Source organism: Nannospalax galili, unplaced genomic scaffold (genome assembly GCF_000622305.1).
Source record: "Nannospalax galili isolate Female #2095 unplaced genomic scaffold, S.galili_v1.0 scaffold131, whole genome shotgun sequence".
Classification (NCBI taxonomy): Eukaryota; Metazoa; Chordata; class Mammalia; order Rodentia; family Spalacidae; genus Nannospalax; species Nannospalax galili.
Genome location: NW_008332088.1, coordinates 2,222,222 through 2,245,541, shown reverse-complemented (window position 1 = coordinate 2,245,541; position 23,320 = coordinate 2,222,222). Strand labels below are relative to the sequence as shown.

Below are 23,320 nucleotides of genomic sequence, written 5' to 3'. Positions count from 1 at the left end.
GATGGAGGGAACCATACTATTGAACAAAGACCAAATAATCTTAGAATTGTGTCTAGTTCTCTGTTTTTATTTGAAATTCCTGAAAATATGATTAGCTCAATATATCAAGGAATTTTTAATTAAAAGTTATTTTCTTTTAAAAAATTATAGTAGTAAGGGTTTCTGGCTAATTTTATCTCAGTCACAAGTTTTGCGGTTCTATAATGAATCCCCTGTTTTGACAGCCATTCAAACAAAATCATTTTCATGCATTTAAGACCAGCACTGATGGGTACCATGAGTAGTCAGGTCTGACAATCCCATCTCTATTACAATAAATGTGGTCTGTCCAATGAGGCTTTTGATCACTGTAAACATGTGACATTATTCATATAACTGCATCCTCAAACAATTCAATATAGTAAGATCTTACCCCACTTAGCAAACAAAGAAAACGACAAACTTGATCTACATTGTCAATACCATAGCAGGAGAGTCTGAATGATAACTCCACTTTGACTCCAAAACTGTAAAGGATAAAGGAAAGCTATTTTTGAGAGCATCTGAGATTTTTTAAAAACAAAACTGCTTATCCTTCCATTAGACCTGGAAGAATAAATTTTTGCTTAATTACTAAACAATACATTCATTTGTGTGACTGGATAGATAGCTCAGTGGGCAAGAACTCTTAAAAGACTGACAATTTGAGTTTGAATCCCCAGCATCCACCTTAAAATTGAAAAAGCAGGCATGGCTGCAAGTGCCTGAAACTCCAGCATTGGGGTCAGGCAGAGCCTTAGGACTCCCTGGACCGAGAGATAAGCTTCTAGTTCAGTGAGAGACCCCATCTCAAGCCAATGAAGCTGAGGGTGATAGAGAGAGACACCAGATGCCCTGCTCTGGTTTGCACATGCTCATACACAGGATAGGCAGCCACACATTCAGGTGTAAACAACACACAAACACACACACACAGACACACACACACACACACAAAAAAATAAATAATAATAATTTTTAAAAGCTGTATTTTGTGCCTTCTGAATTCATTTGCTTTGAATTTGACCAGGATAATATCAGGCTTCGATCCAGCCCATCATTTTCTAGTCTTCATTATCAGGATGCTGGAAATTATGTCTGCGAAACTGCCCTTCAAGAGGTTGAAGGACTAAAAAAAAGGGAGTCACTGACACTCATCGTGGAAGGTAGTAAAATGCTTTAGTGCCAATTCTTTTTTTTTTTTCCTTTGAGACTTTGATATTTGGTTGGTTTTTTTTATTTCAATTGTAACATTTTAATTGTAATAATATTTTAGGAAAACCTCAAATTAAAATGACAAAGAAAACTGATCCCAGTGGACTGTCTAAAACCATAATCTGCCATGTGGAAGGTTTTCCAAAGCCAGCTATTCAGTGGACCATTACTGGCAGTGGAAGCGTCATAAACCAAGCAAGTATTTGTCTTTCTGTTCTACACTACCCTTGGTCACAAGTGGAGTTTTCCTTAGGTGCCTGAAGTATAGGCTGGTTTGTCACCAAGTGGGATTTGCAGCAAGCATTCAGGGAAAGCTTCTAACTTTTAAATTTTCTGCAAAGAAGAACATGGCTCAAAATTTTTTTGAAAAATCCTAGAGCTATGGAGAATATTGAATATCATTGTGTTGTGGTCAGTATCTGCTTTTTAAAAGAATTAAAATTGGGCGTTTCTCCATGGTCATTAATTCCTGAATCTTGGGTGATTAAATCATTACAGTATATACTTTTCTAGAACATATACTTTACTATACAAGTTAAGATACTCCTTAAATCTGGGCCTAGTGGTGGTGATCAACAAAGTTACTGCTTGGGAACACATGATAAAATTTGCCTTTTTGAGGATAGGGCCAGAATAAGGGGAAGGGGTGGGCAACACCTAATATGTAGGCTGTGCCTTCCTGGACAGGAGAGGAGATTAACCTACCCTTAGTATTTGTAGTCTTGGAAGGATATTTTGGCAATAGCAAAAGTTTATAAGTAGTATTTTTCTTACTAAGTCAGACACACATTCAGAGGGGGCGGGGAATGAGAACATACAAGACTGTTGCTGAGGATTCAGAATTCTAATGCCACTAATTAATCAATCTGCTTGGGACATTAATATACTTTCAGTTCCATTTTCTCTATAGCAGTTTTCATGACTGCATGATCATTAGAACTATGTAGAGACTCACCAGGAATGCAGAATCTGGACTCATATTTTAAGAAGACAAGTATAAAATAAAACGATGCAAATTAAGTTGTAAATTCCACTTTCCACTGCAGGAAAGGTGAAACACTGTTTCAACTCATAGTAACAGTTGCTTGCTGAGCAAGGTGGATTTCTGTTCTTGCCTATGTGTCACATATACAGAAAGTCCCCACAGTGGTCACTCAAAGCAAGTGACTTCTGACTGGATTAAGGACAGCTGAGACACACAAGTGGAAGACCGTGCTCAGAAGGATTAAAAATGAAATGTTTCTTTCCAACTCTTGTCACTGTATTGGGCTCTAGTTTAATTAAGTGACAAATGCAGTAGAAAAGAACCTATAAGTACTGGTACTGCTGGCATGCAAAGTAGAAGAAAAACCACATGTGTGTCTAATAAATGCATGGATAGAACAATTTAAAGGGTTATGCTCAAAATAAGCAACTATGTTTTGTAGAGATTAAAGTATCAAAGCAAAGACTTAATGAAAAAAAAAGTATGAAAAATCCTAGTGAGAAATGAGAAAATAAGAGGTAAACTCACCATGAGAATAGAAATTACAAAGCCCTTCTTCCTTGTCAGGGAGAAGGAGTGAGCCTGGCCCTAGAGGCGATATGCTATTTTTTTTGTTCTAGGTTTATATAGATCCATCCATAATCCTTTTTGTTCACTCCTCAAAGGCACATTGAACCTACTACTTCACAGCCAGTTCCTCAAGGCACTTAGAGTGGTTAAGAATAAAATAAAATAATGGGCTACAATGCAAATAAATATGAGCAGGAAAGGATGTGACTATTTACTTGCTTTAGTCGTGTGGCAATTTGAAGGGTGGAATGTCGAGAAGGATGGAGCTGCATTGTTCCTGAAGTTTGAAGGCTTCACATTCAGTGACTGTCCTGATTCATGTCTCAGAACAATCACATGTGCTTGACTTAAATTACTGGTGAAGGATGCACTTTCTGTATTTAGCACAGGAAAATTCTGGGAGTAAAAATTTAGTCTTATTTACTCATGAGAGAATCATATATACGTTGTATTTTGATATGATGGTTTAAGGTAAAGAAATAGATGCCCAGAGCAAAGAACAGTGATTATATTCATAAGCAATTAAATGCTAATGTTAATTAAAAGAAAACTGATAATTAGATAATAACTAATAATGTTTTGAAACAAATATCATGCAAAATGTTTGAAACTGAACATCTATTGAAAAAGGAGGGTTTGATTGATTTATTAAAAATTTCAAAAGACTCATGCACAGAAAAATCCCATTATGGATTTAGAAATATTTTTCTGTGCACTGTAAAACTGCAGATATCCTAGATGGTCATTTTCTGTGCTTGTCCATATAACCTCAAAAATCAGACAATAGAGCATTGTACCTGTCCTGTCCCATCCACTGCTACTTTTTCTCAGATGGTAAAAATGCATTTCCATTTCTAAACACATCTTCCTTCTTCTTCTAGACAGAGGAATCTCCTTATATCAATGGCAGGTATTATAGTAAAATTATCATTTCCCCTGAGGAGAATGTTACATTAACTTGCACAGCAGAAAACCAACTGGAGAGAACAGTAAACTCCTTGAATGTCTCTGCTAGTGAGTATTTCATTTCTGGCATTAAAAACATAAGAAAATGTGAAGTTATTCTTCATTAGTTTAAAATCTTCAATTCCATCTTCCTGTACTGCATCTTGGTAAGTTTCATTTATTTGTTTGGCATTGGTATCATCACCATACGGTTGCTTTTCCTTTTTCCCTGGTTTTCATTCTTCTGCTATCCTTGTCTCCACAGTTCAAATCACTTATAGCTTCCAACTCAGACACTCTTTTCTATAATAGGAATAGTTCCCAAGAGCAACAGAATAAGAAATGAGTTCCTTGTATTTAACCCATGGATTCAGAGTACAGATAATTCAAAGATAATCTTAAAACATTTTTATAAAAGATTTAAATTAGGTAAATTTTTAATTTTACTGATCACTTTGCATTACAATTCATTGCAGTATTTATCCTGCCATTATTTTATCTAGAAACACAAGAAACATATTGGTTATCAAATTAGTAGCAAAAAGATACGAGAATTTACAAAATCAAGTTGCAAGAGTTGCTCCTTTTTTGTATCACTTTGAATCATAACCAAAATCAGATGAAATTATCCTAATTAAGGAATCTGTCAATGTCAAAATCATGACTAGCATAGGAAAGTGGTTTATTGTGAAATTAGGCACCATCTTCAATTTTTCTATTATCATTGCTATGTTGCTGTGTCGACCTTAAATCAGAACCGATTCATACTAAAGCTAAACTTTGGGCAGGATGTTAGCTTATCTTCAAAACACCTATTCCTTGGAATCCTTGCATATGAAATTTAATGGTATAATGGCTAGGAATTCTGGGAACAAATTGTTTTCTAAAGATAATGGTGCCTGACAGATTGACTAGAATATAAAGGCCTAATGGATTGGCTGGAGAAAAGAACTAAACAAAATTAACTCTAAAATACAGTCATTGACTTCTCAGAATGCAATTCGGTAAGTATAGATTTGTACTACCAAGAGAGAGAACACATCCTTTTTTACTGAACACATCTTTGTAATACTAACCCACTGAATGAAATACTTCAGTTTTCTTGGTATTTAAAATATAGTTATTTTCAAGTTCAGTACCTCTTGAGATTCCAACTTAATATGTAGACAGAGTATGGGATCTGCATTTTATCCAACATCGTGAAACCCATGCACTCTGAAGAATATTTATGTAATTTAATGATAATCCTCCAAGCAGTGATCCTTAAGACGGATGTGCAACAATCAGAAACTTGCAAGAATGGCAAACATTATGTAGGTTGCTGTTTAATCTCTAGAGCATCCCTAGTTAAAAATTCTACCCCCAACCTCCACTAGCAGATGAAAATCAGTTCTCCTAAACAGAGACAGGTTAAGTGGAAGAACGTTGAGAAACACAGCATTGTAGACTTCATAGAGGTCAATGTGTTTCTCCTAAAAAGAAAATACTATTAAAAGGTGGTAACTAGTTGAAAAAAAAGAATATGGACTTTAGAATTGTACCACAGTTTGTTGGTTCTGCATTTTCTATAGAAAATTAATACTTTTGCATTTTAACTACTTTCCTTTCCTTAAAACAAAATTAATTCCTTTGCAGGGAACTTCATGCTCTATTAAGTGTGATTTTTTTTTTTACCCTAAGCTGTAGAATAGCTATTTTGTCTGAGTATTATTACATCATACGATAATGGTAGAGGTGACTTTCATATATCAACAAATTTTGTTTTTAATTTCATATTAACATTTTTCATTTCAGTAAGTATTCCAGAACACGATGAGGCAGACGAGATAAGTGGTAGGTACTATGCTGCAGCCTCTTCCTCCTGACTCTCAGCTCAAGATGTATTAAGTGTCCTTGTATCAATAATTTTCTAAGCTGTCCACAATTTGACTTAAATTAAAATACCAAATGAGACAAGATAGTCAAAATGCTAAAAATTTTTACCCTCTAAAATCACAAGTTTGCATGTAAATCATGGTAGTGCACCTTACTCATCATTAATGCGAGTTATGACTACGTTGACCTCTTTAAAATCTTCAGTGTTGACTATAATCGCATGGACTTTTCTTCTTTATTGTAGATGAAAACAGAGAAAAGGTGAATGACCAGGCGAAGCTCATTGTGGGAATTGTAGTTGGTCTCCTCCTTGCTGCCCTCGTTGCTGGTGTTGTCTACTGGCTGTACATGAAAAAATCAAAGTAAGTTGTAGAGAAAACATCTTACTGCTCCTAGCTTTGACTGGGGAATGCAATGTGCTGATTATTGTGCTCCCATTATGGGTGTAATTTCTATAAGACAGGCACATCCCCAAACGGGGCTGATTTTTTTAAACTTGCAGTGATTACATTACTAGCTTCAAAGACGTGACCTAGATGTGCTTTTTCTATGTCCCCTTATCTTTCTTTGTCAATATTCTGAATTCAACTATTAAATCTTTTTTCAGTGCCAGGGTAGATTTTTTAAAGCATATACTGCCTTGCAAGTCAAGCATTGTAAGTTCTTTGCTTATAGTTGGAGATTAGTATAAGAAGCTAGGACATATTTCAGTTGATGAAGATTAGGTTAAGAAGCTACTTTAAGAAGCTATTCCTGGAGCTGTCAAGTGACCCTGAAGTTGCCAGTCTGGCCAGCAATGAAATTGCCAATGAAATGAAAATATCTTCTTCTTGTCTGATTAGTTGACTTTATTCCATGTAAGAACTTCATTAAGAGGAGGGGAATCATTATTTTGTCCTTAATGAAAATATTGATTAGATAAAATACTTACAAATACATTTGAAATGCTTTAGATAATGTTAGATTAAAATGATTAGAATTATAAAGTACTACATGCAGTATGTGCTTCAAAGATCATCTGATGGTGGTTTAAAATGAAAATTTGATTAAGCTGATAAAAATTACCAGTGTACACCTGTAAGGACTCCTTATCACTCTAAATTCAAATGTGCTTGTGCGTGTAATTTCCATAATAACACAGACACATTCCACAAGTCAGGCAGATATTTTGTGCTTGTTCACAGTCACTACAATGTTGACACAGTTGGAAAAGGGTTCCTGCATTTCCATGTCTTGCAAGTAGCATTGGTGATTCTGGCCCATATTCCTGGCTTCAAACATGGGTTTTAAATGTCTTATCTTAAAAATAAAGAAATTAATTTGTGTAATTTGTATATAGATAGTACCAATTTGAGACATAGTTTTATATTTTCTATGTGTCTTAATCCTTAAAATTTCAGGAAATGTAAATTCTATTCAAAGAAAATTAAAAGAAAAAGAAGGCTCAAATCTTGATACATAATCTCAACCTTACTCTCTATAAACATGTCAGTTCCATTATTTGAGTGGGGCTTCCCTGGCAGGGCAATGGAGCTCCAAAGTATTGACATCACAGAAGGAAATGAGCATGCATCGAGCTCTTGTTCACAGCACATCTGTAAAGTAGATACCATTGCTATTTGTGTTATATGTTTGAAAACTCAGAGGCAGAGAACTGTTCAGAGACTTCCTTTGGTTCACTAGTTATAGTGGATAGATTTATTCCACTTAAAGGAATGATCAACATGCCTTATCATAGCTTACGATGCTGGGCTTTCCTTTCTTTTCCCTTATGGAGAAAACATGTTTCTGTTGTATTTGTATGTGATGTTCATTCATGTGGGACCATAACCACTTCTGGTCGTGGCAACTTGACCCTCCTTGAGCAGTCCTCCAAACACCTGATGTATTAGTTAGGCTTCTCCACATAATTAGACTCTCTCTCTCTCTCTCTCTCTCTCTCTCTCTCTCTCTCTGTATGTGTGTGCCTCTCTCTGTGTGAGAGAGACATAGGCAGAGAAAAAGAAGTAATAAAGATTTACACTAAGGAATTATCGTACATTATCACCAAGGATGCTACAGAGGCAAGCAGCTGGATGTACATGAGAACAGACATACAGCTCCAGCCTACATCCAAAAGCCTGAGAACCAGGGGACCTGATGGTATGCCTCATACCAGTTCTCATTTGGAATCAGCTGAATGGAGGTTAAAGGGTCAGTGTTTCAGTGTGAGCTTAGAGACTAGAAGAAAACAAGTTAGAAAACAAAGAGTATGATGCGAGGAACACCCTCTTTCTTGTTAAGGCTCTTCGTTCTCTTCACAGCTTTAATGCTTGAATGAGGTGCATACGCCTAAGGGAAGATAATCATTTTTCCCAAGTCTATTGATTCCTATGTTTATCGTATCCAGAAATAATCGTAGTGACACAAAAAATAGAATAATTTTTGGTCAAATGTCTGAGTACAGCATGGCCTAATCAAGTTAACATATAAAATATGTCATATAACATATAAAGTTAACCATCACATTTGATAACAAATATTATTATACACAAGAGCATTTCACTCACAAGTATACTGGATTTATGGTGTCTATGGAAAACTTAGAGGACTGTTCGTTCTATGTAAGAAGAAATTTTAAGGGTTTCCCAGAAGAAGCAGGTACTATAATATAGGTATCTTACAGAAATTCTCATTCTGTTTGCCAAAGTTGCCTTGTGATCCCTTCACAATCTACAATAAGATATAAACAAACCTGGTAGCTTAGAATTCAGTATCTTTTTATTCTACTAGGATCTTATATACTCCCAAGTAATTTTATATCTTAAGAATGAAAATAAAATCTCCCTGTGTCATATAAAGGTCTTCAAAATACATGGTCTTTGCATTGTAGTCAAATGAATGTTGAGTTCTTGGAGTACTCCCAACATCTTAATTATCCTATGTTGATGGTCAGTATCTCATCAGACACCAAACTTCCTACAAGTAAAAGAAATTCATTTATGTATTGCATTAGTTATTACTATATGACAACCAAAAATTCAAATCACAGATAAATAAATGCTGTACACTTAATTCATAATGTCATTAGGTTAGGCCTCAAGCATTTCTTTTAAAGTGTGCCATTAAATTAAGGACCACTCAACATCTGACTTGAACATTCATCTAAATAACTGCTACTTAATTGAAGAGTGTACCAAATTTGGCAGAATTAATACTATTGGTAATCAATGTCTTAAATTGCAGCTTTCATCTCAGGCATTAAGGAGACATTTTTATTAAGAATTTGTGGAATGCTTCAGATTTTCTAAGTGCTTTTCAATCCTAGTTAGTTATTCTTTGCCTGTGCCCATGAAATACACTGACAAGATGTGCAATATGAGTGTATAACCTCTCAAGCCACTATCCAGCGCAAGTGCAGATTCACCAGAAGAGATTTGAGGTTCAGAATCTCTAAGACCAATGTTTGTGATGCAGTTAACAAAGCAGTGAAATTTTATCAACACTTGGGAGATTTATTAAAGAACTTATGGAAGAAGAAATTCATTTTTTAATTTTTATTAAATTTTTGTGTATTTTGTACATAAAATCATCTTAAGGCCCCCTTTCCCCTTCCCTTTTGGCACTTCCCATAGCCCCCACCAACTAGAGTTCATACATTCTGTTATTTGTATTAAGGTCTATTATGTAAAGTTACTGTCCCAAGATGTCCCTCAGTGCAATTTCATCCAACCAGGTTTAGTCAGCCTATCTAGAGTCTCTCCCTTCAAGATCAGCTCTTTCTCACCCAGCAGTAACCAGCTGCTAATAATTCTTCAACTAAGATTGGGGCTTGCTGTTCATTTCCACAGTTCTGTGCTGTGTTTTTAGGAGAATTTCTTAAAGAGTTCTCCTTGGGCATGGTGGTATATGCATTTAATCCCAAACCTTGAGAGGCAAAGGCAAGCAGATCTCTGTGAGATGGAGGCCAGCCTGGTCCACATTGTGACTTCAGGTGGACTGGAACTAGTGAGACCCTGTCAAAACATAAAAGAAAGAGTTCTTAGGGAACTCTTTTCATGAGTTATTGTAATCATTATTGGAAAGATAAGAGAAGCATTCTTTTATTCTTAAGTAGATTGACGTGTACATTCATTTACTTATTTAACACTTTTTCAGGATCCATATAAATTCACATATAGTTTGCTACTTCATCAGTACTACTTTGGAATTAAATTTTCAGCTCTGAATTTGCCTGGGTGTGACATTAGCATCCTTCCATGGAGAGGAGCATGCTATCAGCTCAGGATAAGGTCACCTCCCATTTGCATGTAAAATTCACTCTTATCCACATTTGTTTTGGGGGTTTGTTTGTATTTTTCTACCTGTAACTTGGCAAACGTCTAGAAGGAAGCAAAGAAAATGGCCCATTATTCTATTAAACCACAAATAATGCAGTAGAAGGGAGGCAGGATAAAGTGGAAATGCTGACGAGCCTAGTTGATTACAGACAGGGTCGTTGACCAATCAAAAGGCAGAATTATGCAGGCCCCTCCTCTCTCCTACTGCATGTGACCTGAACGTCTTCAGAAGGAAGGGCTGGTATGAAACATTTGCATTTTAATATATCACAGTTGTGGCCAAGATCTTCTGTCATGAGTAACCCTGGATCTGAACGTATTTCAGAAAACTTGAAATTCTTATGTCTCTGAAATTCAATTTCTGTATATGTATCATGTAAGAAGTAAACGGTGCCTTTTAATATTATTATGCATGTAAAGTTGTAAATGAAGAGCTCAAAAAAATCACCACGGTTTTCATTATCTTTTCCAAAGTATAGAAGAAATGCCCCATTCCCTGCTACGAACATGGTTGTGTTCTGTATTAATATTACAAAGGTTAGGTGAACTGAGCCATGACGCAGAATGCAGCACCAAAGTCTTGTTTTCATGTAGATTCTGTGTTCTGATATTTATTTTCATCCTTCAATCTTTTACTTAATGAGTAATACTCATATTCACTATGGGCAAAGATGGAAGGACCATTTTCTGATTTTTTTAATTGAAGAAATACATACTTTTTTATTTGATTTTTATTGAATTTTGTGATTTTTATATCTATTTTTTCATTTTTATTGAATATTTGCCATTTTCATACAATATAATTTGATGGCATTTAGATCCACTCCCCTCTCTGCTGCACCTCTTCCCACTGTCTCCTATCCAATTTTATGGACAGACACACACACACACACACACACACACACACACATATAAATATCCTATTTTATGAACTCATATATATGTATATGTGTGTGTGTGTGTGTGTGTGTGTGTGTGTGTTCTAGTTTGTTTTTCCATTACTGTGACAAAATACTCTGACCACTACCAACTTGAGAAAGAAAGGGTTTATTTGTCTTCCATCTCCCAGGTCATAGTTCATCACTGAGGGAGCCCAAGGTAGGAACTCGGGAAGGAACCTGGAGGCAGGTGCTGAAGCACAGGCCATAGAGGAACGCTGCTTACTGGCTTGCTCCCCTGACCCATTCTCTGCATTTGATCAGTTCTGGAATTCTGTAATAGTCTCCATCTGTTGCAAAAACTTTTTTGATGAGGAATGAAAGATATACTTGCCTGTAAACATGAGGATGCATATTTAGAATGAAGTAAGAAATTATATTGGTCTAGGGATATGGCAAAAGTTGGTTTTTCTCTAGAATCTGACCTCTCCAGCCATGTGTATTTGGCTAGGTTTATAGTGCCACACAGGAGTTCTCTCCAATTGAGTGGGCCTTAATTCAAATTAGACAACTGTTGATCACCCCTAAGATAAAAGTGCTAGTTCGAGGCCAGCCTGGTCTACATAGTGAGTTCCAGGACAGCTGGGGCTACAAGGAGACCCTGTCTCAGAAAGACAAAAAGAAAAAAAAGAAGAAAAAAAGTGCCACTATCTAGCATCACTCCCTTACAGAAGATCAGCTCTCCCTTTCCCAGTAGTCATCGGTTGCCAACAGTTCCTCAGCTAATATTGGGGCTTTGTACCCATTTCCCCACTTTTATTCTGGGTTTTTGTCTGGTTTGACCTTAAATGGGTTTTGTACATCCTGTCACAATTGCTATAAATTGATATGAGCAACTCCCTAACTGACTGAAAAACTCTATTTCCTTGTGGCTGTTCATCCTCCCTGGCTCTTAGTCTTTCCGCTCTCTCTTCCACATGGATACCTGAACTTTGGGTGGCAGAGGTTTGATATAGGTGTCCTAACCAGGGACAAGTGCTCTGCAGTATCATATTCTCTGCACTTTGGCCAGTTGTGGCGTTCTAGGTTGATCACCATCTGTTGCATAAGGAAGCGAGAGCTGAGAAATGCGTTATTATTCTTTCTGCCCCGTTTTGCTGTGTTCTATGAGCCTTGAGTGTGGAGGTTGTGTTGTAGGTATGTCACTTAGGGCTGATCATCTCACAAACACTTATTCTTTGCACTTGACCAGTTGTGGAACTCTGTAACAGTCTCTAGTTCTTGCAAAATGAAGCTTTTTAAAAAATGAATGGTGAAGAAGGAGTATAGCTCAGGGGTAGAGCATTTGACTGCAAAAATGAGGGGTGAGAGGTACACTTTTCTGAAAACATAAGGATACATATTTAGAATAAAGAAACTACATTGATTTAGGGAATGTGACAAAAGTGGGTTTTTTTCTAGGATCTATGACCTCTTCGGTCGTGTGTATTTGGCTATGTTTACAGTACCACACATGAGTCCCTTTCCATTGTTTGGGCCTTAAGTTCAATTAGACAGCTATTGATTATCCTCAAAATAAAAGTGCCAGGACTTCAGGAATAGAGAGAGTTTGCTAGGCCATTCATTGTTGTGTTTATTAGGTTTTACAGGGTCATTGATTGGTTTTCTCCCCTGGCAGCTTGCATAGTATCCTCTTACTATGAAGGCTAGTCTTCAGGGAGGAGGCTTCCAGGTCAGTTCCAACTAGACTGCTTAAACTCCTATGTCCAAAAAGTCTGTCCTGTTTTCAGCAATAATATCTTAACTTCAATTTCTAGGAGGCAATCAAGGGCTGTGGCAATGACCTGTGTTATTTTGGGAGCTTCTTGGACTACCCTGACCAACCACTTGAAGGGATGTTTCTCCTGTCTGGCATTAGGTTTTTTTTTTTTATTATGACATTCCATATTTTAGTGAGGACTTTCTCTGAAAAGTCTTAGAAACTCTAAGGATATAAAATTGAAAATGGAAGTAATAAAGCCAACTGTTTATTCTTCTTCAAATAAAAAATTTGCTGACAAATTTCATCATGGATTAAGGACTCTCTTCCACCTCTAGCTTCTTCATTAAGCTTGGCACAAGACAATAGTCGTTCTGCTGACAGCTGTGACCAGGGAAAAGGGAAAAATAACTACCACCTTGGACATGACCCTAATCACCTGTACAGGTGTCAATCCCAGGCTGCTGAAAATGGCAAATTTCCACAGCCAAGTTGACCATCCTCAGTACTCCCAGTCCTGGCACCTTCTGTAGTTTAACTGTGGCATACAACAAAATATAAATCACAAAATGTATCCCTGTAACTAGGAGCATTAAGGGTTCCTTATATTCTAAGAGAGTTGGTTTTTTTTTTAATATGTTTGTTTGTTTGTTTGAACAAACTCTTTTATTTTGAGAATTTCATGCATGAGTATTGTAGGTGCATTATTCTCATGGCTTCCAGGCCCTCTCCAACTCCTCCCATGTCCCCCCATTTCCTTTAATTACTTGTATTCTTTTTTGATTAATATTGTTACATACACATATATACATTTATATACATTATACATGTGAATATATACAGATAGATAGATGATAGATAGATAGATGATGATGATGATATATAGATGATAGATAGATGATAGATCGAAGATAGATAGATAGACGATAGATAGATAGATGATACGTAGAGATAGATAGATAGATAGATAGATAGATAGATAGATAGATAGATGATAGATATGTAATGCATTGAATCCATTTAGTGGTTCTCGTGTGCACCTGCCCACACAAGCTTCCCCTTTGGAATTAGATAAGCTCTCAGGGAGGTAGGCCCTGGAGAAAACTGATTCTCCCTCAGCATCCATTGATTGCCTGTAACTCTTCACCCTCAGGTGAGACGTTTGGAAATATTCCCTTTTCACATTGACACGTCAACTAGTTTTCTCATTATGCAGAACTTGTTAGACTACCATACTGTGGATATTTCACCGGTGTGGTTTCCCTATCGTGCCCAAAATTTATTAACTAAGAGCAGGTTATCTTGTCCCTCTGGCTCTTACATTCTTTATGCCCCCTCTTCCATGATGTTCCCTGAACCTTAGTTGTACATGTTGCATTGTAGATGTATCATTTAGGTCTGGCACTTCACAGCCTCTTATACTCTGCACTTGAACAGTTGTGCAACTTTATAATCATCTCCATCTGTTGCAAAAAGAAGCTTTCTAAGGAGTTTTTTAATTTATCGTACACATGGCTGTCTTTGAAAAACCTAAAATCTAATGAATAATTTCAATCATAAATTATTTTTGTTCTGTTTTGTTTTGCAAACACAAAATTATGCTGTATTTTGTGATTTCTTTCCCATGATCCCTCCCAGTATTACACTATATTGGTTGAGCCTACGCTCTCACCCCCTGTGCTTTCCCACTTCTCACATCCCCCACCCCAGACTAAATTGTTGTTAGATAAAGCCTTCCCTAGACAGTACCACAGATGAGTTTTCTCCCTTGTTTATATTACTAGGAATGTATATTACTGACAATAAATTACGTGAGATTTTGTTTTCAGGATAATTATCTTATTCCACATTCAGTTTTGTTGTATGTTTACAATGGTATAGATTTCTAATTTGAGAATTTTAAAATACTGAGCACTTTAAAAATGTCTCATACTCTAGCTTGCAATGTTTTTAATGAAAAATCATTACATTGTTAAAAAATTAAAAATTTTTAGGAATCATTTCTTTACCTACTTTCTCTTCATGATTGCTTTAAATTATCCCACAGACTGTTGAGACTTTACTAATTTTGTTTTTTTTCTGTTTTGTTTGTTTTGTTTTGTTTTTTGTTTTGTTTTGTTATTTGAGGCAGGGTCTCACTGTGTACTTCCAGCTGGCCTGGAATTCACTATGTAAACCATCCCAGGCTGGCCTCAATATCAGAGTGATCCACCTGAATGCTGGGATTAAAGACATTAACTACACGAAGTTCACAGTTTACAAATTTTTAAAACCTTTGCTTGTGCTAAAAAGATACCTCAGTTGATAAAGTTCTTGCCCCGAAAGCACAAGGACTAGAGTTTAAGCCCCAGAAACCACATAAAACAAGCCAACTCTTGTGACTCATACTTGTTATAACAGTACTGGGAAGACAGAAATAGGTGATTTGGGGGCTCTTTTTTCAGTCAGTCTTTTCAAATTGACAAATTCCAGGCCAACTGAGAGGCTAGTCTTTAAAAAAAAAAAGTCACATGGTACCTGAGGAACAACACATAATGCCCAATGTTATCCATACTACACCACACCACACACACACACACACACACACACACACACACACACACACACACAGCACCCCCTTTGCATTTCTATTGTAGAATTTATGTTGACTTGTTTCTATAATTAGGTCTTTATTTTCAATGATTTTTTTTCTATTGTGATGTCTAACATGTTAATAAGCTCATATAATGATTATAATAAATTTGTAATTTCTCATTTGTTTCTCTCATTTCTAGATGTTTGATTTTATTTTCAAATTTCCCTTTCTCTCATTATTATATCCATCTTTTCCTTTAAATATTGGCAAACACATATGAAATAACTGCTTTATAAGCCTTGACTACTAATTTAATTATTCGTAGTTGTGCTCACTCATCTTTCATGTAATTATGAGCTACATTGTTCTGCTTGATTTTTGTAATTTCTGTTTAGCTACTGGAGATTTTGAAGTGCTGTTATACATTTTTTTTTTTGTTTCAGCTGATAGGCAAGTTACTTATGAATCATCCTAATCTCTTTGAAACTTTGTTTTAAAATTGATTAGGATAGGCATATCCAATTTAGTACACAGGAAAGGAATCCAGGGAAGCCTTCTGTGAGTTTCCTATGTTCTGTCTTTGCAATTTCACCTGTCTTCATCAATCGCTATCACCCCATTCCGGCCGAAAACTAGTCTTTTCTTCTTTAGCTCAGTAAGGCCTGGGCAGTGCTTAGGTCCCCATTTTTGTAGCGCAATCCAGAAAATGTCTCCCAGCACAAAGTCCATGTGACCAGAGCATGTAGCTCATTTGGTCTTCTTACTTAGAAATCACAGAACTGCATCCCTGTTATCCAAAGAAAGAACTTGTTGCTGTTGTTTAATACTGTAGAATATTTATGACAAAAGCGCCAGCCTGGTACTTGATAGCTCATCATGTTCACACACACTAAATTTTCATCTGTCTTCTCAGTTATTGAATTCTATATTTAGCTATTCACCCCCACAGCTCTTTCAATTTTTGCTTTAGATGTGTATTACACACATATATTACATATACATATTACATATTACATACATATACACATATATTACACACATACTTTAAATTGATGTGACTTCCTGGTCTATCAGAAGTTTTATTATTATGGTCAAAACATTCCTTATAATCATGGCTTATCATGAATTTCAAATGCTCCGATACTGAGACTAACTACACTATATGTTTATAAGTGTGCCTTTTCTGTGTTTGTTTTTTCAATGATTTATCTCTTTATATTGAAGGTGCATTTCTTATGTAGAATGGGTTTTCCTGGCAGTTTGTAATTTATGGCTTTTGTTTTCCTTTTTCCTCATTACTTGGGATAGAATTCCTCCTAGCCAATGCCTCATTTCAGGATTGTGAAATAATTTCTGTGACCAATCAGTACAGGACTTCCTTCTTCCCTTGCAGGCCAAGGCAGGCTGAAAAACATCAAAACCCACAAGTTTAACTCATATCAAAATAGTTATTGCCTTGATTATTTCATTGCTGACTTTTAAAATTTCTATTTCTCTAGAATTTGTTTATAGAATATTCAGCCTTTTATCTGTCACTGTCTTGTGGTGCCAAACAAGTTAGAATTTTTATGTTAGAAGAAAACAATGGTGATTGATTTTTTTACATCAGTTTAAAAAGTTAATTACATGAAATTTGGGGCTGGAGAAATCGCTCAGCAGTTAAGAATACTGACTACTCTTGCAAAGGACTTGGGTTTGATTCCCAACACCTACGTGACAGCTAACAAGCATCTGTAACTCCAGTTCCAGGGGAATAAACTGCCTTCTTCTGACCTCTGTAGACATTGCACATCAGGGGTGCACTTACATACGTGCAGGCAATACATTCATGCACATAAATATTTTTTTAAAAGTTACTGACATGAATTTTTAAAAGACAAAGGAAAAAGGTGACAGCAAGATGGAAGAAAAGGGAGAAGAAGTTGTGGTAAAAGGAGTAAGGAAAGGCAGAGGTATGAGTGGAAGCCACGAGAAAAGAAGATGAAGCTTTGGTGATGGAATGTGCTTCCTCAGTTGCCATGATTTCTTTGGTTTATGAAAATTGTAGTTATGAGTTATTAAAAAACATCTGTTGGGGTAGAGAGTTGACTCAGCCATTAAGAGCACTGGCTGGCCTTGCAAAAGGCCCAGGTTTGGTTCCCAGCTCCCACATGCTAGCTAACAGCCATCAGTAACTCCAATTCTGAGGGACTCAACAGCATTTTACCATCCAAGCAGGCATTGGACAACATTGGTGCACTTACATAACACAAGCCAAACACTCATACATGTAATAAATAAAACTAAGTATTTTTTAAAAAAAAATACATAGTTAAGGGGTTAGAGAGCTAACTCAGCAGTTAAAAGCACTGACTCCTCTTGCAGAAGACCCAAATTTGATTTCCAGCACCTACATGGCAGTTAACAACTGTCCATAACTCCATCCAGGGGATCCGACACCCTCTTCTGACTTCTGTGGGCATTACACAGCATGGATGCGCCTACTTACATACAGGCATACACTCATACATATAAAAAATATATTGTTAATAACAGGTATTATTAATCAGGGTATGTCTACCTATATAATTATACAATGCCACCTGAAACAGTTGGAGTAAAATTGTATAAACTCTGTCATTTAAATGTAGAACTTCCAACTTACCTATATGTGGAAGGAACTGGGTTTGAACAAGGAACAGAAGAAAGAAATCAGTGCAGCTGAATCAATAGCTTGTGTATCCCTACCATATTCTACTTAGTATACTATGTGCTGTGGGTAAAAATGTTAGTAAAACTTGGCCTTTGTTCTTAAGAATCTTTTGTTTAAGTCATAAAATCTAGAGTTTAACTGTATTTGATGTTTTTCTGGGCAGATAATAGGGAGCCTAGCTAAGATGTTAAAGAGAAGACTTGTATTTCTCTACATTTTAGGGCCAAGGAAAAGGATACATGCAGGTTCTGAATCACAAACCTGAAAGGGCTGTCCCTTAGGAATGGGGACAAATGTCGATGAAGACATACTAAAATTGAAACTGAGCCCCTTTCATGTAAAACTAGGTAAAACTGGTAAAACTAGGGCGTGCAACAATGCATAGCGGAAACTTGCCTGGTACAGAATACACTGTGTGAACCCACTACAGTTTTTTATATAAGTGCCAGCAAATATTGTTTTAAAGGATTGGACATGCAAAGGGTAAAATACGTAATAATCAAGAAAAAATAGAGAAGAAAAACAATTAACTGGATAATGTGAGCTAATAAGCAAGAGGATTAAATATTCATAAATGTTATATTAAATAAAGTAGAAGAAAAGAGAGTGAAAAGAGATGAAAGAGTTCAAGTGAATTTAAAATGAAGTCAACTTGTCATTTTGGTACTAAAAAATATGTTAAAACATTCATCGGATGGATTTAAAAACAGATTTGTCACAGCAAAACATAAGTGAACTGCTATAGATCGAATGAAACCTCCAGTAAGCAAAAAGAATAGGGAAGGCATGTAAGAACATGAGAAAATGAATACCATACAAACTAAGTTAAGTGTGACTGAAATCCTAGAAGGAATAAAAAGCAAATGTTCATTACTAGTGAAAGGGCTGAATGTGACTGCATGCAACATTATATAATGTCACAAATTTAAAGTTGAGGTTCAATGAGAAGCAAACACCAGTGAATATATGTGGTATGACTCTATCTATAAATTACATGAATAGCTAAAATTATTCCATGAGGGATTTCAGGAGATGGCTTTGCGGTGGAGAGCACTGGCTACTCTTCCAGAGGACCCAGATTTGGTTTCTAGCTTCCGCATGGTGGCTATCATCCTTAACTCCAATTCCAGAGGATCCAATGCCCTCTTCTGGTGTCTGTGGGCATTGCATGACATAGAAACTCATAAATGCGGCAACAAAGCACTCCTACATGCAAAATAAAATATAATTAATTAATTAATTTAATTAATTAATTAATAAGAACTATTGTGAAAATTGAGGTTGTGTTATTTGGGGGTGGGAGTAGTGACTATAAGGGAATACAAAAGTCTGTCAATTTTATTTCCTGAGCTCAGTACTAATTACATGTATGCAATAAATTTTTAAAATTCATTGAATTGTACTTATGACAGGTGCATTAGCTTGTCAGGCTATTATTTTTCAACCAAGTAATTTTGCAAGGATTCAACGATTTACTGAAAGTCCTAGATATCATCAAAGTCTACCTCCTTACCTTTATGTTTGTAGTTTGTGTTAGCCAGGTCTTCATGTTGTATTGGGAGGGGGTGCACCCTGAGATAAACAATAAAATTAAGGAAAGATTTATTTTGGCTGTGGCTTCAGAGTTTTCAGTCCAGGACTGTGACCCAATCTTCTGCTTTGGGCCAATGTAAGATAGACTATCATGGTGGAGGGACCGTGGTATCCAAGAGCTGCCGTAAAGCAGACAGGGTAACAGGAATGGCTGGGTCCACAGACCTGCCATCTTCTGACAATCTATTCAGGTTTTGAAACCATACATTAGGTCAGAGGACTCATAATCTGCTGGTTTCTGGAAACAGTCTCACAAGTAGTGCTAAGCTTCTCTTATTCTCCCTCTCTTTCCTCCTCTCCCTCCCCCTTTCCATATTATGCAGTGCAGACTAGCTAGAACTCATTAGTAATTTTCAATCCTCCTGGCTTCAGTGTATCAATCTAATCAAGACTAACCATCACAAATCAATCCCTTTTCAATTTGACACTTAACTATTTCTTCAAATGACAGCATCCATGACATAATTCTACCTTAAACATTGTATCCAGAATACAGCACCAAACTACAATATTTTTCCCAATGTATACAGATGGTCATTTGTAGATTCCTCTGAAACTTAAGACAAACTCCTAATTGGGAACCCCTGGAAAATCAAAAAGAAAGTGACATATTGCCAAGATTTAATGGCTCAGAGCAAGTATGTCCATTCCAGAATAGAGGAATGGAGTCACGGGAAGGAGGAAAGGGACGAAAACAGCAAAGAAACCTATTGTTGAGGACATTAAATCCTATAGCTCCATGTCCACACCCAAGGCACATGGTGGTAGAAAGGCAAGCTCCAAGGGGCCTAGGCTATCTCACTCCTCTAGCCTCACCAACTGCAGTCCTCATGACTTGTCTTTGGGGCTGAATCTGCTTGTAGCCCCCAGTTTTCCACAGCAGCCATCACATCTCTGGCACCCCCAACTTTCTGCAGTCTCCTCCACATCTTTAGTCCCACCTTCACAGCTTCACCCATCACCTTCTTGCTGGTTGCTTGCCTGGAATCTGACCATGTTACACAAGGCCTGGCCTCACAGATTCTCCTTTGAAATCTAGTGGAAGGCCTCATAGCCATGAAACACTTTAGTTCTGCATGCTTGCAAAAATAAAATGATTTGGACAAAAAGGTTTCCTGCCGTCTTGAGCACTGCTGGGCCACACTGAACCATGGCTATATGGTAGCCTTTGAGTGTCTAGTTAATTGAAGCTAGTGAGACACTTTGTTTATTGGCCCTGTGTGAACAGGGTAGCCCAGTGGCTGTTTTCCCTTAAAATAAGTTCCTATTGTTATGCCTTCGAACCTCTGATGGGTAGAGTTCCACTGATTCCACACATATCCTCAAGGCATCTTTCTGAATGTTCTAATACAAAGTTTTGGCCTCCTTTAAATACTGCTAATAGCTTCACAAACCAGACCTTTCTTCAAACCATCTTTATTTGGGCTTTTCTGGAAAAATGTTTTTCAAATGCTTCCGCTCTGTTTTTGCTCAAATACTTACTGTAAACCTCACTAAAAGCAGCTGGCCGTTTCCATACAACAGCCTGAATGCTAGGCTGCCTGGAATTTTCCTTCATCAGATTAACTGACCCTTTCTTGCATTCATCCTCAAACAAAGTCTCTTAAGAGCATAGACAAATCACATGCATGGCCGCTAGTCCAGTTCCCAATAATGACTCCTCACTCCCATCTGAAATGTCATGAGACCCACATTTCTCTCAGCATTCGGAACTTCTGAGTTCATACCAGAATCACCCACCACTAATCTCAATTTACAATATTCTAAGCTTTTTTAAAACCCTCTTACAAACCAGTTCCAAAGATTCTGAGTGCCATGGTTAGGTGAAGTCAGGGAAACAACTCTGACTCTTAGTACCAATCTTCTTTGTTATATTTTGCTACTGTGACATAAGTAAAAGACTTTAGTAGTCTGAGCTGGGCACATAGCTTATTTGGTGGGGTGCTTGTCTTACATGCATTAGGTCCTGCATTTCATTCCTAGCATAAGCATAAACATAAAAGATTGTATTAATCATTATTTAAGTAACTTCAGCAAGAGACTGGATTTTAACTAATGTTTGAGATAGATTAGATAGATGATGCTAGATGATAGACAGATATTCTACATTATTCTTGCATTCATCTGCAAAAATTAACATAATAAAAATGCATCTATTTATGATGATGTAACATTTTAGCACAAGATAAAATATTTATGCAATAATATATTGTAATTCAAGCCATGGACTCCAGGTTACATTGCCTCATTTACATTTTTGAATTTCCATCCTGTAAAATGGTACTGCATATAATGGGATTTGTCATGTTTTGCAGAGGTAGAAGCCGCTTTTCTGTCTTGGAATAGAGTTAGATGCTGTAGTTTGAGATAAATTAAGCACTTTAAAAATCACAAATTAAATTCAGCTTGTGCTACCTCTAATGGATGTTCCAGTTTTAAGGAACCACATGTCATCAGACTTCATCTTGTTTGGACATATATCACACCTACCACAGCACTTTCCATAATAAAGTTGTAATTCTTAGAAAAACGAATTAAGTAATTCTATTTAAAACCTAGAAATACTTTTAAGGAGAAAATTGCCATATTCTACCCAGCTTCCTTAACTAAGAGACTATTATTTAAATTCCTAGAAGAAATATTACTGAAAAGTATATGATAGTCTCAATTTAAAGTACCATATTTCTGTGACTCTGGTGTGCTTATAAAGAGAGAAATGCAAGGAGTGGAGAAGTAGGGCATCAAAGGAAGGAAGAGAGGAAAAGGGAGGGCAGAAAAGGGGAGGGATGCACCTGTAGATTTGTCACTCATTGTAATTCATTCTGGCTGGATCCCAAATCAAGGAACGTTCCTATGTTGTTATTAAGAAAGTCTGCTTTCGCTTCATAAGCAACTGTACAATCACAGCAGTTAGTAGGACATCCGTTTTCACACTTCAGGCCACAGGTGGTCCTAACAAATTGCAGGTCCCTTCCCTAGAGTTGTAGATTTTGTGGTTCTGTAATTCTGGTACCGAGTCTGAGAATCTGCACTTCTGACAGTTACTAGGAGATGCTGCTACTGCAAGAACGGAGAAGGGCGTGTGAGAGCAATAGTGTCCCAGTTGACCTTTGTCCTGGTTTTACCTGCCCATATTCTATTATGAACTTCAGCTTCTATAATGTTGCTTTGATTTGTTTTATAAAATAACATACATAAACTTAGACACTGTGTTGGATAAACTGGAATGAATGATGGTGAATGCCTGAGGAGATAATGGAACTTCCTCAGAATATTTCTTTGGAAAATACCCAAAATGAAAAAGTTGACTAAGAAATGATGATAGGGAATAGAGAGATGGATCAGTGATTAAGAGCACCAGTTGATTCTGCTGAGAACCCATGTTCAATTCACAGCATCCACATGATGGCTAACAACCATCCATAACTGCAGTTCCAGAGTAATCTGACACCCTCTTCTGACCTCCATGGGCATTGGCTGGAGCAGGTGCATTTACATATGTGCAGGCAAAGCACTCATACCATAAAAAATAAATAAATAAAATGTTTTTTAAAAAGAAATGATAATAATAGGGCTGGAAAGATGGCTCAGTACTTAAGAGCACTGGCTGTTCTTGCAGAGGACTCGGATTCAGTTCTCAGCTCCCATATGACTACTAACAATTATCCTTAACTCCAGTTCCAGATCTTATGCCTTCTCCCAGACTCTGTGGGCATTGTAGACATTGGTGCACTCACATACATGTAGGCAAAGCACTCATATACATAAAATAAAAATAAATAAAATTATTTTTAAAAAGAAATGAAGCCAGGCATGTTGATACATGCCTTTAATCCCAGCACTCAGGAGGCAGAGATAGGTGGATCTCTTTGAGATCAAGGAGACCCTGTCTCAAA

At 36.7% G+C, this 23,320-nt stretch overlaps 1 protein-coding gene across 2 annotated transcripts in view; it reads left to right on the top strand.

Annotated features, from left to right (window-relative positions):
- Positions 1-23,320, top strand: part of Alcam (activated leukocyte cell adhesion molecule) — a gene marked incomplete in the record, with an annotated part of 204,069 nt that overhangs the window by 175,653 nt on the left and 5,096 nt on the right. The window contains 5 exon segments of one of the 2 annotated variants that reach the window (XM_008827200.2): positions 1,049-1,184; positions 1,295-1,428; positions 3,670-3,802; positions 5,528-5,566; positions 5,853-5,970. In XM_008827200.2, coding sequence (XP_008825422.1) covers positions 1,049-1,184; positions 1,295-1,428; positions 3,670-3,802; positions 5,528-5,566; positions 5,853-5,970 — 560 coding nt within the window. 2 annotated transcript variants of the gene reach the window in all.